The sequence below is a fragment of the Ranitomeya variabilis genome, chromosome 2 (assembly GCF_051348905.1).
Source record: "Ranitomeya variabilis isolate aRanVar5 chromosome 2, aRanVar5.hap1, whole genome shotgun sequence".
Classification (NCBI taxonomy): Eukaryota; Metazoa; Chordata; class Amphibia; order Anura; family Dendrobatidae; genus Ranitomeya; species Ranitomeya variabilis.
Genome location: NC_135233.1, coordinates 372,138,402 through 372,157,466, shown reverse-complemented (window position 1 = coordinate 372,157,466; position 19,065 = coordinate 372,138,402). Strand labels below are relative to the sequence as shown.

At 46.9% G+C, this 19,065-nt stretch overlaps 2 protein-coding genes across 10 annotated transcripts in view; one reads left to right on the top strand and one right to left on the bottom strand.

Moving 5' to 3' along the window:
• GNL1 (G protein nucleolar 1 (putative)) overlaps nt 1-19,065 on the top strand; it is a 127,082-nt gene that overhangs the window by 18,541 nt on the left and 89,476 nt on the right. Inside the window, exons 11-12 of the mRNA XM_077285973.1 lie at nt 85-225; nt 1,886-3,839. Coding sequence (XP_077142088.1) covers nt 85-225; nt 1,886-2,142 — 398 coding nt within the window. The 3' untranslated portion in view covers nt 2,143-3,839. The remainder of the gene's footprint in view (nt 1-84; nt 226-1,885; nt 3,840-19,065) is intronic.
• Nucleotides 6,844-19,065, bottom strand: part of DDR1 (discoidin domain receptor tyrosine kinase 1) — a 55,287-nt gene continuing 43,065 nt past the window's right edge. For 5 of the 9 annotated variants that reach the window (XM_077285965.1, XM_077285963.1, XM_077285970.1 and 2 more), the window contains exons 11-18: nt 17,986-18,196; nt 17,397-17,498; nt 16,283-16,515; nt 10,451-10,578; nt 10,079-10,285; nt 9,095-9,329; nt 8,810-8,959; nt 6,844-7,728 (exon numbers count right to left, since the gene is read on the bottom strand). In XM_077285965.1, coding sequence (XP_077142080.1) covers nt 7,570-7,728; nt 8,810-8,959; nt 9,095-9,329; nt 10,079-10,285; nt 10,451-10,578; nt 16,283-16,515; nt 17,397-17,498; nt 17,986-18,196 — 1,425 coding nt within the window. In that variant the 3' untranslated portion in view covers nt 6,844-7,569. The remainder of the gene's footprint in view (nt 7,729-8,809; nt 8,960-9,094; nt 9,330-10,078; nt 10,286-10,450; nt 10,579-16,282; nt 16,516-17,396; nt 17,499-17,985; nt 18,197-19,065) is intronic. The other 4 variants (XM_077285969.1, XM_077285968.1, XM_077285971.1 and 1 more) reach the window with 3 other exon arrangements.

Genomic DNA, 19,065 nt, shown 5'->3' with positions numbered 1-19,065 from the left:
TACACCATACCAGATACACTGTATGTACCCCATGTGTTCACTCACCGTATTGACGGCTTTATTTTCCTCTCTTCCCGTATTCAGCCTGGGCAGATAAGCGCGGCTACAAGACGGCGAAAGCCTCCCGCAGTGACACGTACAGGGGAGCCAACAGCCTGCTGCGTCTTGCTGTAGATGGGAGGCTTTGCTTGTGCATGAGGCCCCCTGGATACTGTCATCAGAAAGGTAAGAGGCTGACCTAAGTATAGTCACCCGCTGCTCGAGGAAGTGTAAAGGTACCTTCACACGAAGCGACGCTGCAGCGATAGCGACAACGATGCCGATCGCTGCAGCGTCGCTTTTTGGTCGCTGGAGAGCTGTCACACAGACCGCTCTCCAGCGACCAACGATGCCGAGGTCCCCGGGTAACAAGGGTAAACATCGGGTTGCTAAGCGCAGGGCCGCGCTTAGTAACCCGATGTTTACCCTGGTTACCAGCGTAAAATGTAAAAAAAACAAACAGTACATACTCACCTGCGCGTCCCCCGGCGTCCGCTTCCTGTACTGTGTGAGCGCCGGCCCTAACAGCAGAGCGGTGACGTCACCGCTGTGCTTTTACTTTAGGGCCGGCGCTCAGTCAGAGCAGGAAGCGGACGGCAGGGGACGCGCAGGTGAGTATGTACTGTTTGTTTTTTTTACTTTTACGCTGGTAACCAGGGTAAACATCGGGTTACTAAGCGCGGCCCTGCGCTTAGTAACCCGATATTTACCCTGGTTACCAGCGTAAAACATCGCTGGTATCGTTGCTTTTGGTGTCAAACCTGACGATACACGCCGGTCTCACGACCAAATAAAGTTCTGAACTTTATTCAACGACCAGCGATATCACAGCAGGATCCAGATCGCTGCTGCGTGTCAAACACAACGATATCGCTATCCAGGACGCTGCAACGTCACGGATCGTTGTCGTTCTCGTTGTAAAGTCGTTTCGTGTGAAGGTACCTTAAGGCTACGTTCACATTTGCGTTGTGCGCCGCAGCGTCGGCGCCGCAACGCAAACAAAACGCATGCACAACGCTGCGTTTTGCGCCGCATGCGTCCTTTTTTTCATTGATTTTGGACGCAGCAAAAATGCAACTTGCTGCGTCCTCTGCGCCCGTACGCATGCGGCGCAAAACGCAAGTGCGACGCATGTCCATGCGCCCCCATGTTAAATATAGGGGCGCATGACGCATGCGGCGACGACCGCAAATGTGAACATAGCCTAAGAGGGATAGACAATCAACTGAATAGTGAGTGCAGCTCTGGGGTATAATACAGGATGTAACTCAGGATCAGTAATGTAATGTATGTACACAGTGACTGCACCAGCAGAATAGTGAGTGCAGCTCTGGGGTATAATACAGGAGGTAACTCAGGATCAGTAATGTAATGTATGTACACAGTGACTGCACCAGCAGAATAGTGAGTGCAGCTCTGGGGTATAATACAGGATGTAACTCAGGATCAGTAATGTATCCACACAGTGACTGCACCAGCAGAATAGTGAGTGCAGCTCTGGTGTATAATACAGGAGGTAACTCAGGATCAGTAATGTATCCACACAGTGACTGCACCAGCAGAATAGTGAGTGCAGCTCTGGGGTATAATACAGGAGGTAACTCAGGATCAGTAATGTATCCACACAGTGACTGCACCAGCAGAATAGTGAGTGCAGCTCTGGGGTATAATACAGGAGGTAACTCAGGATCAGTAATGTATCCACACAGTGACTGCACCAGCAGAATAGTGAGTGCAGCTCTGGGGTATAATACTCTGTAAAAATATCTGCACAAAGATACCTTTTTATAACTATCTTTCATTCTTTGGGTTACACTACTTATTACACTTACATTTCCTCTTGTAGAGACTTTTGAGATGCACCCAGAAACACTGGAAATGATTTCCCAGGTTCAGTCCCGAGGACAATCTGAGAGTCGCTCCTTATCAGACGGAGAAGAGGAGGAGGAGATCTCCAGTTCAGGAGAAGAAGAGGAAGAACGTGACCGAGATGCAGATGAAGAGGAAGATGAAGATGAGGATCCATCTGACACAAAGAAGGGGACCAAAAGTAAAGTTGCTGACGTGAACCCTTACGCCCTCCTCGGTGAAGACGAGTGTTGAGGAGTCTGGGCTTGTTCTCTAGCAAAGGTGGTTATCGCCTCTGTAGAAAATCCTCCCCATGATTCGCTTACTGCACAGTAACCAGGCAGAGCGGCTCAAGCACAAGAATCTGCCCCATCCCTGCTCCATAGCGGAGTCCCGCAGGCTGCCGCTCTTCAGCTGTTACTTGACTACAACCCTCATCAGCCTGAGGAGGCGCAGGTTGTAACTACGGCTGCAGAGCTGACCTCACTTTACGGATGGATGAAGATTTATTATTTTTTTTTTTTCGTTTGCAGGAGAGGCAGATAATGCACATATGAGAATGTTACACACGTGGCAGCCTCCTTGTTAAGCCCCATATATATTAGAAAATAAGTATTGGCCAATCATCCTCTTCTGTATATGGGGGTCTCCTGGCTTTTCCTTGACAGATGATGTAGGGGATCGAAGTATCAGTCATGAAAACTCCTGCACGCCCCCTAAGCTGAGGCATAAGGTTTCCCGTGCCTCGGTCAGGGCCGTACCATCCCGCTGACCCATCGGCTGCTTATCCCGGGCACATTCCATCCTCATCATTACTGGACCTCAGTATAAAATGGTGAAGGATTGGGGGGTCTTCTTTGCCTCGGACGAGGCGCTTCTATATTACATTATTATTATTGTGCGTGCTTTATTCCATGCATTTCGTATTGATGGGAGAGCTTGAGGAGGGGGGACCAAGGTGCTACGCATAACCGAATCTGTATTATTCTACTGTTCCAATGGAAAAGTGATGCCGGATGCTCCAGTTGCGCAGCATCTTTTGCCTTGAGCTTCCTGGACTACGAAGGTTGGGTTGAATAAAGAGGTATGTCAGTCATGTCAACCCAATTTTGTGGCTTTAACACTCTACAGCATCTAGAATAATAAAGATTAAAGCAACTTGTCGTTTTGTGTTTGCAGCTCCTATGCCGTCGTATGCGTTAACGTAGAGACCGACTTCAGTCTGTGCATTTTGATCCCATCTGGGCTCTGCTTCTTGATACAGATGGAAAGTAAAAGGATACTTTTATTGTCATCCGTAACCAAGGAGACGCATACATCTGCATTGGAGCTGTAGACACAGATAGCAATTTTTTTTAAAGTTGTTTAATTTTTCATTTTAGAAGCGACAAAACCTTCCCTTTAAGTGCGATATCACATTTGTGGGGAGAGAAGTCTGCCAGAGCCCCCTGCATCGTGGCTGACTCCCCCCACAATGACGCCCCTACCTCATATTCGGTTCGCCCGCCCTCTCGACCTAAGCTACAAGGCACATTTACTCGATTTCTCATAGTTTTCATGGCTTCAAATCTCTATTTTGCTGTATACGAATAAATCCGATTCTATTTACTGATCCCCCATGTCTTTGATTTCGGACTATGACTCCTATCGTCCACTATGGGACCAGGGCAGCTGGAAAGGCAAAGTCAGGAGTCAGGGCAGCTTGTTCCTTTGTGACAGATGTCCGGCAAATATCTGACATTCCGTAGTAACCATGGAAACGCCCATTGTCCTCTGGAATCCAGCTGTTGCTAGGGAGCGTCCTCTCTTCACAACAAGACGCAGCTGCTGCACACTTATCTTCAGACTGAAGGACAACTCTCATCGGACGCCTGGCCTGTTAATGAAGGAGTTAGTCTCCCTCTTGGCCGCTCACGGGCCCAACGATGAGGGCGGATGCCAGATGTGTCACGGTAAAATGAGCCCCACCAAAGGTTCTGCCGCTTTCTCCTTCACTTTGGGTTTTTCCTTACTGATCTCTGCTAGCTGTCAGTGAATGGGGATATATCCATCTATATATATATATAATTGTCTAAGGGTGTTTCTGTCTGTCTGTCTGTCCTGGAAATCCCGCGTCTCTGATTGGTCGAGGCCGCCTGGGCCTCGACCAATCACCGACGGGCACAGTATCGACGTAGATGTCATAATGGTTGCCATGGCGACGATGATGTCATAAAGCTTGCCTCGACCAATCAGCGACGGGCACAGTCTGCCGCGAATTCTGGAATCATATCATCATTGTCCATATACTACGGGGACATGCATATTCTAGAATACCCGATGCGTTAGAATCGGGCCACAATCTAGTAATATATATTTATATTCCAGCCGAATACTCACGGCATAGACATCTTTCTCACTTCTAGACAATTCTCTGTTTGTACAACACGCTCTTCTTCCGCATCGGTCACAGAGGAATTATCAAGATACGACGCCGTTTTATATACATTTTTTTTTTTAGGTTTGTACAGATTTTTAGCCTCTCGAGGAAACATTGTCTCACTTTAAGATCCTGCTTGCTGTCAATGAATGAAGTTCTTCATACTAAAAGTTGCAGAATGTTTCATTGTTATGATTGAAGGAGTCATTGTTGAAGGCTCAACCCCCCCCTTGTCCTAGGCTGTATGGATGTCAGAGGGTGGTCCCTGCGGAAGACCCCATTCAGATAAGAGTCTGTTACAGAGTAGGCTAACTTCGGCTAAGCCACAGACGTCGATTGGTTCGGCCGCCGGTCTGTGCACGGGGGGCTCTCGACAGGTGATCATTGGAAGAAATAGGATCAGATTTCAGGCTGCCGGTCGTTTTTGTTCTGTAAGAGAGAAATCGCCCCCAGAGATGCCTGGAAGAGGCGCTGTGGAAGAATCGGGAGCGCTCCTGTGTATGGGGATAGGCAGGATGGATAGCCGCCGGCCGAACAAGCGCCCACCGATGAGCTAATCTCTGCGGGGGCTTTAGAGGGAAGGTTAACGCCTACTATAGACCCGGATCGTCTGTCTATTATCTGAATGTTGACTTGCCAGCATGTAATACTAAATTGGCCCATCGACTTGTCAGCGAGGCAGGGTTCACATCTCATGTAGTGATGATATATCGCTAGGTGTCCCATAATCTTACATGGTGGGGGTCCAACCTCTGATCCTAAGAATGATGGGGCCCCAGTCTTGACCTGACTCATCCCGCCAGACCTGTCAGGGATACAATCAAGAAGCCATAGCTCTGAGTGCCAGGATCGATGGTGTCTCAGAGATGGGACCTCCACCAATCACAAAGTGGGGACCCATTGTAGCTAATTTATGGTGTCCCAGAGATGGGACCTCCACCAATCACAAAGTGTGTACCTGTTCTAGCTAATCGATGGGTGTCCAAGAGATGAGACCTCCACGAATCACAAAGTGGGGACTTGTTCTAGCTAATTGATGGTGTCCCAGAGATCGAACCTCCACCAATCACAAAGTGGGGACCTATTCTAGCTAATTGATGGTGTCCCAGAGATGGGACCTCCACCAGTCACAAAGTGGGGACCTGTTCTAGCTACTTGATGGTGTCCCAGAGATGGGACGTCCACCAGTCACAAAGTGGGGACCTGTTCTAGCTACTTGATGGTGTCCCAGAGATGGGACCTCCACCAATCACAAAGTGGTGACCTATTCTAACTAATCGATGGTGTCCAAGAGATGGGACCTCCACCAGTCACAAAGTGGGGACCTATTCTAGCTAATCGATGGTGTCCAAGAGATGGGACCTTCACCAATCTTAAAGTGGTGACCTGTTCTAGTAATTCCCATTACTTTTTGACATTGGAATATCCCTTTTAAAGGTCAATGAAAATAACAAACCACGGCAGGAAAAGAAAAGCCACAGGGACCAATGTGTCTAAAAGAATCTAGAAAAAAATGTCAATCTTTATTTCTGCAAATTAGTGATATTCAGCCAATCTCTATATATTAACATCATATAAAAAAGTAACACAATCTCATGTAAAGCTTTAAATTAGCAGAACTGTATATACAGATCGGGCCATAGCGTGCGAATGTCCGAGCGTCCTCACTGCTAACCAATCAAGGGTCCATACAGCGTTCAACTATGGAAGATCAAGACGTTTCGAGGTCCCCAGACTGCTACAACCATCTATGGGGCTGCCAGCGAGTGGCCAAGGGGTCATTCACAAGACTCGCAAACGAAATTCTTTAGCAACGTCATTTCGGCCAAAGTTTTGGTAACGTCCTATCGGAGGCCTCCCACCATCCGTGCAAATCGAAATATCAATTCTCACAATGTATTTCGAGGGCTCATTAATACTCCCCAAGTGATATAATCAGATTTATTTTCTGATTTTTTTCTATGTAGAAAATAGTTTCGGGTTACAAGCATCCTTGACATTTTCATCTCGAGACCCTCACACAATGTATGTATTCTTCTGCTCCAGAAGCTCGAATGACTCCATTCACTGGAAGAAAGGAGAATTGTCTTAAGAAGTCCAGACTGAGCAGACGGTGGCGAGACGGCCGCCGGAATTGTAGGGGGTGAGATGTCCCTTTATGGAGAAGCCCTTGAAATCAGAAGGCGGCCGTGAGACGCAGTCTGGAGTATTGGAGTGCGTCAGAACTTTTCTAGATTAGTTAAAGGAGTGTTTGAGAAATGTGCCCACCCAGCGCATGTCTCCGCAGCAGATGTTTGTGCAGAATGTCAAGTGAGGGGGCATCGCTGGCGGATAAGGATTCCAGAGCGTGGGATGACGATGATGGAGGTGAAGCCTGGCGAGGGGCTCCGGATAGATGCCGCTCATTTTTTGCATTCTTGAAATATCAGGTTTCTCGCTTGGACAGACTTTAGGATGCGAAGCCTGAAGACTTGGGCAAACCAGCAGCAGTAAGACTTATGGTACAGAGATGGGGGGCTGAAAACGGACGAAATGTGGAAAGGCGAATGTCCCCTCCAGGCTTCGTCACACTTGAAGTTTCTCATACAGTAAACTATAACAACAGGGATGAGAACAGCGATAAGACCCCAACCCATCGGGGAGGATCTCAACTTCAATGCTGGAGGATCTGAGATCTACCACCGACGCCATTTTGCTGGAGCATCACATACAGTATATTCATAGGGCGCTAACGAGAAAAATGCCAGATTTCAGTAGGAACAACCAATATCCCAACCAACCAAGCGCCCGATAATGGCCGTAGAACATTGCTTTGTGCTCCTCCAGATTTTGAGAGCTGAACTTTCTTATCAAGACCCTTCTAATTATGGCTTTTGTAAAGTGGACAATTCCTCTAAGAGCTCAGGAAATTTGTGAATAATGTTCTTTGTGGACTTTTTTCACTTCATGGACTTGTTAAAGGGGCAGAATCTGTTTTGATCAGTTTTTAACGGCCGCCATATTGAGTCAGGGCTAGGGTCGTGATAAATCCAGTGTACTGAGGACAGAGCGAGTTTCCATTTCACATTGTAGAGGTCACGTCTTCCCTATGGCTGGGGCATCCAGTGTGTATGACAGGATGAGACACTTTGCAGTGGGACACACGACGTCTCCTCCATCCTACAGGCCGTGTATAAGGCTTTCTGATGACAGGAGCCCAGAAATGATGCCGAGGAGTAAGATGATGAAGCAGGTAACGGAAAGTGCAGTGAATAGTGCGCCGGTTACTCCTTCACTTCCACAGTAGGACAGCAGAGGGCGTGAGAGGTGAGCAGAGCGTGGATGTCCTGGAACAATGGCCGCTCCCTGCAGTCTCTGGCCCAGCACTGCAGCATTAACTCATAGAGGGACTGGGGACAGGGCGGAGGCCGGGAGAGATAGATCTGCAGGAGCAAAAGACACAGAATAGATCATTGACTACAGCCTGAACCAAGATAATGCAGAGAGAATAAGCATGATGGGGGCTGTAGTAGATTCTAACAATCAGACCCATGTTTCCCAACCTGTGGCAATCCAGCTGCTGCTAAACTACAAATCCCAGCATGTCCGAATAGCGCCCATCTTGTGTATAGAATATTTGGTATTGCAATTTATATACGTATACAGTGACTACACCAGCAGAATAGTGAGTGCAGCTCTGGAGTATAATACAGGATGTAACTCAGGATCAGCAATGTGTGTATGCAGTGACTGCCCTAGCAGAATAGTGAGTGCAGCTCTGGGGTATAATACAGGATGTAACTCAGGATCAGTAATGTATGTACACAGTGACTGCACCAGCAGAATAATGAGTGCAGCTCTGGGGTATAATACAGGTTGTAACTCAGGATCAGTAATGTATGTACACAGTGACTGCCCTAGCAGAATAGTGAGTGCAGCTCTGGGGTATAATACAGGTTGTAACTCAGGATCAGTAATGTAGTGTATGTACACAGTGACTGCACCAGCAGAATAGTGAGTGCAGCTCTAGAGTATAATACAGGATGTAACTCAGGATCAGTAATGTGTGTACGCAGTGACTGCCACAGCAGAATAGTGAGTGCAGCTCTGGGGTATAATACAGGTTGTAACTCAGGGTCAGTAATGTGTGTACGCAGTGACTGCCACAGCAGAATAGTGAGTGCAGCTCTGGAGTATAATCCAGGATGTAACTCAGGGTCAGTAATGTAATGTATGTACACAGTGACTGCACCAGCAGAATAGTGAGTGCAGCTCTGTAGTATAATCCAGGATGTAAGTCGGGATCAGTAATGTAATGTATGTATACAGTGACTGCACCAGCAGAATTAAGAATACAGCTCTACAGTATAATCCAGTCTTATTAATGCAAATTAGCATTAATCTGCCCCATCTTCGCATGGTCCACATTGCACAGGTATGAGCTTTGTATGTGGCAGATTCAATAAAAAAATGTATGTCTCTAGTTACCTGTAGGATATCACCATTACTTGCCCCCATACTCACCTGTTTCTTACTGTCCCTGAAAACTTCCCCAGCATTCTCAATCACGTCTTCATCATTCAGTTCCCCGTATGGCTGTTCTTTGCACAACATGAAAATCTCCCATAGCGTCACTGCAAAGGCCCAGACATCACTGGCGGTGGTGAATTTACCCTAAGAATGTGGACAGCAGAGAGGGAAGAGTCAGTGTTTCTATTTATGTCTAATGTGGCTGCCATTACAACTTCCATAATGATTGTCACCCAGTTTTCTCAAACTTCTAAATAGCAAATCTGGCTATTCACGCACCATGAGTATACACTCCCAAGCCATCCACCGGATCGGCAGCACTGCCCGGCCCTGTATGCGGTAGTAATCTCCGGCGTACAAGTTTCGGCTCATACCGAAGTCGGCGATCTTAATGGTGAGGTTTTCGCCCACCAGGCAGTTTCGAGAGGCGAGGTCCCGGTGTACAAAATTAAGTGACGAGAGATATTTCATACCGGAGCAAATCTGCAAGGCCACATGGAGGAGGCTGGGGTAGCTGAGGAGAAGATAGATTAGATCACACAATCTGTTATCACCAGGTGCTATGAATGTGTCACCCACATCTGCGCTCTTCAACATTTAGCTATTTGTAAACTACAACTTGGAGCATGACCATCATGGCCCCTAGTACCCGTGGGAACAATTTGATTTAACTCTGCGGATAAATTAATTTTCATTGTCTGGTACCGCTGTGGGGTTTGCAGCTAGGGCAAGAATAAGGTTGGTGGAGGCTGCTGGGCAAAAAAAAAATGGTGGTCCTCCCCTCCCACCTCTGGGATCCACAAACATTGCCACTGAAGTTCATGGCTGGTGCGGAGAAACAGTGGAGAGTGACACACCTGATCATTCTTCTTAAATAGAAAGTGTCATCAAATGGCCCACCAAGGGGACCTCCATTTCCCAAGTGGGTTGCATCCCATGCACCCTACAAGGTAAATGGCATGAAAAGTACCCAATTCCCACTGTGAAACTAATTCTCCTGATCACCTCGTCATTTTAAGAAGCATTAGAAGAACGAGCCTGTTCTGGCAATGTAGGTAATAAAGTCTTCCTTGATTCCCGGGGTGGTGGTGGTGAAGACACTAGGTCATGTGCCGTTCACCCTCTCCAAATCTGGCTCTGGTAGTATGCCAATCTTGGTGAGATCTGTGGCAGGTCATATTCTTTAGATTGACAGAAGATCCAATGCATGGAGCTGCCAAATGTCTGGAGTTTCCCCAATATCCATGTATAGGATTTGCTCACCTAATACACGGAGGGTTATGTCCATCCTCCATGCGCTCGTCCTCCTTGGCCAACTCATGGGCACTGAGAAATTGGTTAAGGTCTCCATTCTCCATGTACTCGGTAATCATACAAAGCGGATCCTCGTCCAGACAGGCCCCCAACAGGCGGATGATGTGTGGGTCGCTCAGACGGGACAAAATCTTCAGTTCCTTCAGGAAATCGCTCCTGAGAGTCAACAGAAAACAAGCAGTGATCAGGGATGAAGGCAAGAACCTGACAAACCGATGGGGGCGATGCCAAGACATCAAGGGCTACTGGGATGTAGCATTTTCTATGGACAGTTAGGGGGTACATTCAGTTTTATAATCAGTACTCAAATGGTTAATTTACCTGGCATTTTTATTTGCGTCCGACCGTAGTAATTTGACCGCCACGAGGAGACTTCGGCCTTTGCGCATGTTGAATGGGAACTGAAGAACTGGCAGCTCGTGGGGATTCACAACCTCACATAGATGAACCTGGAAAAGAGCGATGTAAGTCACAAGATGCACAAATATGGGGCTCATAAGTGGCAACCAGGAAATAATGGGGCTACAAGGATGGCCAGGGTGTCAGAAAACCCGAGGAAGACATCAAAACAATGTACAAAAACAGGCAACGAGCCGCTGTTTGGTGCCAAAAAAAGCAATAAAAAAAAGTATCCAGGCACAAAAAGACGACAGGGAAGAAACAAAAGAAATGAAGAGGTCTAAAGGGCGGTCAACAAAATAGTAGTCAGACGGTCTAAAGGTAAAATGTGCCTTTTTACCCTTCGCCACGACAGCACCCCACATGAGAGAGAGGGATCCGCCCCATAGGAACAGGAAACCTACAGAATAAAAGGAGGCGGTCCCCTCTCCTCCTCAGTTTAGGTTTCCTGTTCCTACAGGGACCCAGCTTACCTACAGATGAAGAGGAATCCCTGGGCCATGCACCCGCCTGCGTCGGTACCTAAGGGAACGGCAGGGGCTGCGGTTCCAGAAGCAGCGGCGGGGGAGCCCCTGCTTGCAGCCTCCCCCCTCGTCTGGCCAAGCATCCACGGTCCGGGTCCGGTCACCGTGGGTCCGCCCGGCACCGTGAGGACGCGCGCGTTGCTGCGGCCGGCTTAATATCCCTAGCCGCCGCATGGTGAGTGAGAGCGGCGCGTCTAACCCGGAAGTCGCTGGAGCACTTCCGGGTTGGTCCGGGGAGGCAGGAGAATGAGCGGCAGATTCAAAAATGCAGCGCTAGCGTCGGGCCGGTGTGTGTAAGATGGCTTCACCGGCCGACGATGCGCACTTGCCCGCAGTGCAACAGCGTTCTCCTAGCAAGGAGAGAAGCGCTAAGAGCAGCACAAAGAGTGGTGGTCGACCTCCAGAGAAGGGTTCTACCAACAAACGAAATCCGCCTCCAGAACCGGTACCTGTCAGCTTCACTGGGTGAGTTTTTGAAAGAGTCTCTTCCTATATGCTGATATATGTTCCTCCTGTATCTTTGCTCTAGACTAAGAAAAGGACACACAAGTCCAAGCACAAGGAATGTGCTTTATGTACGCAGCCCCTCCCGGATGATTATGTTAAAAAACTGTGTTCGGAGTGTATCATGCAAACCTTACGGCAGGAAAACATAATGACGCCATCAGATGTCAGAGCTATAATCCGGGAAGAAATGCAGGGGTTGGCGCAGACAAGTACCACCAGTACCCGTCAGCTTAGTAGGTCCAAGTCTCCAGTCAGTTCACAGTCAGAGGATGTATGTATATCCTCAGGTGAAGCGGAATCCCAGCCAAGCTCATCCGAGACTGAAGGGGGACTTTGTCTTCCCAACAGCAGTATGGACCATTTAATAAAATCTGTCAGAAGCACGATGGGGTGCTCAGATGAGAAAGAAAGTAAATCGGCTCAGGACATCATGTTCGCGGGGTTAGGACAGAGGAAACGTAGGTCCTTCCCCGTCATAAAAACTATTAAAGAAATAGTAAAAAAAGAGTGGGATAAGCAAAATAGAGGTTTTCTACCATCATCCTCTAAAAGACGCTATCCCTTCAGCGACGAGGAGCTAAATACCTGGTCAAAGGTGCCGAAGGTTGATGCCGCTGTAGCCTCCACAACCAAACAGTCGGTCTTACCGGTGGAGGATTCAGGAGTCCTGACAGACCCGCTGGACCGTAAAGCAGAAGCTTTACTAAAAAGGTCGTGGGAAGCCAACACGGGGGCGTTCAGGCCCGCCATATCTAGTACCTGCACTGTGAGGTCACTACTAGTGTGGATGGAGCAACTGGAGGAACAAATTAGAGGTAGAACTTCGAGAGAGTCAATCCTGCCGAAATTCCCTCTAATCAAAGAAGCAGTAGCATTCCTGGCTGATGCCTCTGTGGATTCGCTACGCCTAGCAGCCAGGTCAGCCGGCCTAGTGAACACAGCCCGGCGAGCACTCTGGCTAAAGAACTGGAAAGGGGACGCACAGGCCAAAGCAAAACTTTGTGCGATCCCCTGCCAGGGAGAGCCTTCAAAAGACGTCCCTTTACCAGGAACAAGCCGTTCGAACAAAGGGAGCGATGGGAGTCGAAGGACCCGAAGCAAAAAGGTGCCTTTTTTAGCGGGTCCCATAACCCGAAACGCAAATACCGCTAACCAGGAGGTGGGCGGCAGATTAAAATTCTTCCTCCCCAGGTGGAAACAAATAACACCCAGCCAGTGGATTCTGGACATTGTACAACACGGCCTAAAATTGGAATTTGACCGAATCCCTTGGGATTCCTTTATAGTAACATCTCCAAAAGGTCAAGACCAACAAAGGGCTCTGGAATCAGAGATCCTATCTCTTCTGTCTAAAAAAGTCCTGATAGAAGTTCCCCAGGATCAAGAAAGGAAGGGGTTCTATTCCCCTTTATTTTTGATCAATAAGCCTGATGGTTCATTTAGAACCATCATAAATCTCAAGAGATTAAACGCCTTCCTACGTAATCATACCTTCAAAATGGAATCCATTAGTTCAACCATAAAACTCTTGTTTCCTAGGTGTGTCATGGCCGGAATAGACTTAAAGGATGCCTATTATCATCTTCCCATACATGCCGAACATCAAAAGTATCTAAGGGTAGCAGTCACCCTGGAAGGACAGGTTCGTCACTTTCAGTATGTTGCAATGCCATTTGGGCTTTCTATGGCCCCCCGCATCTTCACTAAGGTGATATTAGAAGTGATGGCTCATCTACGTCAACGAGATACCTTGATAATACCCTACCTAGATGACTTTCTAGTGGTGGGAAACTCTATGCTTCAGTGTAAAACTCGTCTATCTAATACGATCTCGTCCCTACAGGAGTTAGGTTGGATCGTCAACTTCGAAAAATCCCGGCTGAATCCAGAAACCGTCCAGACATTTCTAGGAATCCAGCTAGGCTCCGTAAGACAGAGATGCTTCCTCCCCCAGGCAAAGAAACTGACTATACAATCAAGGGTATCAGACGCAATACGCAACCCCTACATGACACTAAGGAAGGGCATGTCTTTACTGGGGTCATTATCATCATGTATCCCTGCTGTACCATGGGCACAATTTCATACTCGTCAATTACAGTATGAGGTATTGTCGGCTCAGGGAAAAGACGGACATCTAGAAAGCAGAATATCTCTTTCCGAAGATGTCTTAGAATCACTATCCTGGTGGCTAGACATGGACCACCTCTCAGAGGGTGTGCCATGGATAATAGACCCGTCTAAAATAATTACCACCGACGCCAGCCCTATTGGGTGGGGAGCACATATGGAAGACAGTCTGGCCCAAGATACTTGGGACCAGGCAGAATTGTCATGTTCCTCCAATTGGAAGGAGTTAAAAGCGGTAGAATATGCCTTAAATCACTTTCTTCCGCAGATTCAAGGAGCAAATGTAAGAATTTACTCGGACAATTCCACCACAGTGGCATATGTGAACCGTCAGGGTGGTACAAGGTCAGGAAGTCTAATGACCATAGCTGCAGACATCTTCCAGCTGGCAGAGACTCATCTAACATCCCTAACAGCCCTGCACATAAGAGGTGTAGAGAACATCAGGGCAGACTACCTCAGCCGAAACGAGTTACGTCAAGGGGAATGGACCTTAAACAGATCCATATTCAGTATGATAACAGAATCATGGGGGATACCACAAATCGACCTATTTGCCACAAGAGACAACCGGCAAGTAAGAAAGTTCGCTTCCCTGAACGCCATGGATCACCCAGATATGTTAGACTCTCTCCACCATCCTTGGAGGTTCCAGCTGGCATACGCCTTTCCTCCGATGTCTCTGATTCCACTAGTGATCAGAAAGATCAGGAGGGAACAAGCAAGGCCCCTTTTTCCACCCGCAAGTGAAAGGTCTTCACTTGACGGCGTGGAATTTGAGAGGCAACTACTAAGATCAAGAGAGTTCTCAACAGAACTAGTAAACACCCTCTTATTGAGCAGGAAAAGATCTACCACCCTGATATATAGTAGGGTATGGAATAAATTCTTAGACTTTTACACGGTACCGTTCACTAAGCAAGTTCCAGTCACACCTATTCTAGAGTTCTTGCAAAAAGGCCGAGAGTTGGGGTTATCTGTAAACACCTTAAGAGTTCAGGTCTCGGCATTAGGAGCCCTATATGGATGCAATATAGCAGCTAATAGGTGGATCTCCAGATTCATAAAATCTTGTGAACGTAGTAAACCGGTCCATATTCCCCGTCTACCTCCGTGGGATTTAAATCTAGTGCTAGAGGCCTTAACCAGCTCCCCATTTGAGCCACTAGATTCAATACCTTTAAAAATCCTGACATATAAAGTAGCCCTCTTGGTAGCCCTAACCTCAGCTAGACGGGTTAGCGACATCCAGGCCCTATCAGTAGACCCACCCTTCTTACTGATATTCCATGATCGGATAGTCCTAAAACCAGACCCCTCATACCTCCCTAAGGTAGCGTCCACCTACCACAGGTCCCAAGAGATATTTCTCCCTTCCTTTTTTGATTCACCTGTAACTCCGGAACAGCATAAATTCCACACCTTAGATGTCAGAAGAGCCATCCTGACCTATATAGAAAGGTGTCAGACATGGAGGGAGAGTAGGGCTCTGTTTATCTCCTTTCAGGGCCACAAGAAAAGACATGGGGTCACGAGAGCTACCATATCTCGATGGATTAGAGATGCTATCTGCTTGGCCTATACATCAAAAGGCGAGATTCCTCCAGCGGGTATTAAAGCGCACTCAACACGAGCCATGGCTTCCTCCTGGGCGGAACAAGCAGATGTACCGATCCATTTAATATGTAAGGCCGCAACTTGGTCTACACCTTCTACCTTTTACAACCATTATAGACTTGATCTATCTACATCTTCTGATCTGACCTTTGGTAGAGCTGTTCTTAATACAGTAATCCCACCCAAATAATGAATCTCTGAAAATCTCTCATGTGGGGTGCTGTCATGGCGAAGGGTAAAAAGCCGGATTACTCACCGGTAATGCTCTTTTAATGAGTCCACGACAGCACCCATTTACTACCCTCCCTAAGTTATGCACAGCTCTTCCTTTTAAATTCACAAATAATGGTTGTATAGAGTTTAAGATATTTATGTTGCTGAATAAGAATTAATACTAAAGCTTTTGCGGTTCCCTTTTTGTACTCTGTAAACTAAACTGAGGAGGAGAGGGGACCGCCTCCTTTTATTCTGTAGGTTTCCTGTTCCTATGGGGCGGATCCCTCTCTCTCATGTGGGGTGCTGTCGTGGACTTATTAAAAGAGCATTACCGGTGAGTAATCCGGCTTTTTCTTTTTTTGTCTTGGAATCATTGACATTTTCTTCAAAATAACGAATATAAAAAATGCTGTTTTTTTTTTGTTTGTTTTTTTTTTCCTTATTTATGCATTTTTAGATCAAAAATTCGGCTAAAATTGGTGCAAAATTATTCAGGTGTACAAAAAAATAATCATTCCAAGTCTCAATTGATGAAGCGTCCACAAACTTGTGGAAAACTAAATCCACACTAACAAAGGCAAACATAGAAAAAAAATTACAAAAATTGAAAAAAAAATAAAAACAACAAAACAGGTGAACGCAAAAAACAATAATAGACAAAAGAGGAACAGGCAAAGAACACCAAAAAAATAGACTAAAAAAAGAAGAGGTGCATGTGCAATAATGGAGCCGTAGTGTTCCTGTAGTGCTGGACACTTACCTCTCCAAACTGCCCTTCCCCCAACTTCTCCCGGAATAGAAGATGCCCCCGGGGGAACTTGCTAAGGGGCAGTTCCTTGGAGGTGAGCGTGTCGGCAGTCAGGGCGGGCACTGCGTAGGTGTTACCCCCCGTCACCCCCTGCAGGGTGACAATATCGGCTTCAGCATAGTGGGGGACGCTCGGGGGGCACAACATGGGGAGCTTAGGGGACTCCAATTCTCTGTAACCGCCTTCTGGGGAGAGAAGAAGAAGGGTAAAGTAGGGGGGATTTTCAAGGAGGCAGAGAGGAGGGAAATAAAAGGGACAGTGCAGGGAGAACGATGGAAAGCGAAAGAGAAGAATGTCATTCTATGATGTGGTCCAAGGTCACAGACCCCCCGACCAATCTGCTATAGGGCCGTCAGAAGAGGAGGACTAGTTCTGGTTGGTTCCATGCCCTTTGGTATTGGAGGGTGAGAACCCGGGAAGGACTCTATGGGGGTGGAGAATTGGCCAAGGACTATAGTAGGGGGTCCTTTATATCTCAGTTTTGGGGTCAGGTTTTCTGCACAACTAATATTTTCGGATGATGTTCCCCTTTAAAGGGGTATTCCCCTCTCCAAGATCCCATCCCAATATATAGTAGGAGTAATAATAATAAAATTAGCAAATGCCAACAATCAGAAATGTAGCATAGTTCTTCTGATTAGCTATTTCACTTATCTCATGTGCAGGGCGTTGCAGTAGCTTAGGTATCCATGGATACAAACTCTAAGAGCAGTCTAACTAACTAACTGTCACTATATGAGTGGTCGTAACCATGGATACCTAAGCTACTGCAATGCCATGCACATGAGGTAAGTGAGCTAATCAGAAGAACTGTACTACATTTCTAATTGTTGGTATTTGTTAATATTATTATTACACCTACTGTATATCAGGATCGGATCTTGGAGATGGGAATACCCCTTTAAGTCCATAGATGAGTTCCCCATGACAACTCTGACGGTCCCAGCACTGCAGATAGTAGGAGACACCTCGTTAGGCACGGACTCTCCGGTCCTTAAGAGACAGATAGAGACAGCGAGATGGGAGAGTTGGAGCTGACTGAAGCTCCGGAGTGACAGCCCCTTACCCTGGCTGTTGATTGGCTTAGCCTGCACGCCACCAGGCTCTGTGATTGGCCGGCTGTAGGTGGAGAGCAGGAGCTCATAGGCCGGGTTGTTTAACAGCAGAGCTGGAGAGACACATGCAGAGTATATAGTGTATACTGCCATCACCATGCAGACAAGTACACGGAATTAGATAAACACGCATGCACACGGATATACCGCCCCGCAACGCTCTGTTAATACGCCAGTCATCTAAGCCCCGCCCCATCCCCTGGCCACACCCATTAATATTTAAAGGGATATACCATAAATGCCTGATAATTGCAGATGCAATAATTTATCATGTATCTTCAGGATCTTATCCCGCCGGTAGAGGTAGACCCCAAATCTGGTGATAGGTGGGAATCACAGCTCTCAGGCATACATGGCATATCCTATGCCAGAGAGAATACCCCCTTAAGACAGTATTAATGATTCCATTTCCCTCACATATATCCAGTACCATGCACTTAGTATATATCGCTGCTCACATGCACATATTATATACCTAGGATATTAACCCTCTACACACCGCACACATGACGTGCACCATCCCTTCATATGAGCGCTCACCTGCTCCATCAGAATTCGGGCACAGGGTAGACATCTTGGCGAGGGGGTTGTGACTGGGCTCTTGGTACTCGCCCTCTGATGTTAGGATGCGCTCGTAGCGGCTGCCATGTCTAGATGCCAGCGACAGGTTCTGAGTGTTGTTGATGACCACGGTGTCGGAGGGGAGAGACAGGCGGGCGGTGAGATCAATGTCTGAGGGACGGTGTTGCGCCTGCAAGTGAAATCAGGTGATAATATGTCCCACTCTCTCATGTTATAGAGCAAATGTTTGTGCTTCAGAGCTGCTCTTCCTACGGTATCTGGCTCTAAATGTAGATAAATCCTGTTGTTTTATTTTCTACTGCAGCAGTATGTACTTCAGAGCTGCTCTTCCTACAGTATCTGGCTCTAAATCTAGATAAATCCTTTTGTTTTATTTGCTACTGCAGCAGTATGTACTTCAGAGCTGCTCTTCCTACAGTATCTGTGTCTAAATCTAGATAAATCCTGTTGTTTTATTTTCTACTGCAGCAGTATGTACTTCAGAGCTGCTCTTCCAACCATACATGGCTTAAATTGTACGTAAAGCCTTTTCTTCCTGTTTCCAGAGCAGAAGTTTGTGCTTCACAGCTGCTCTTCCTGCTATAAATGCTTCTAAATGTAGATAAATCCAATTTTTTTTTCAGTTTATAAAGCAGAAGTTTGGGCTTCAGAGCTGCTCTTCTTACCGTAAACTGCTCTAAGTGTAGATAAATCCTGTTCTTTCAATTTTAAGTGCAGAAGTTTGTGCTTCAGAGCTGCTCTTCCTCCTGTAAATGGCTCTAAATGTAGATAAATCCTGTTCTTTCATTTTCTAAGGCAGCAGCATGTGATTCAGAGCTGCTCTTCTTACAGTAAACCGCTCTAAGTGTAGATGAATCCTGTTCTTTCCATTTCTAATACAACAGTTTGTGCTTCAGAGCTGCTCTTACTATTTTACATAGCTTAAATATTAAAAAATACTGTTATTTTAGTTTAACTGTAAATGGCTCTAAATGAAGAGCTAAAATCCTGTTCTTTCAGTTTCTTGAGCAGAAGATTGTGCTTCAGAGCTGCTCTTCT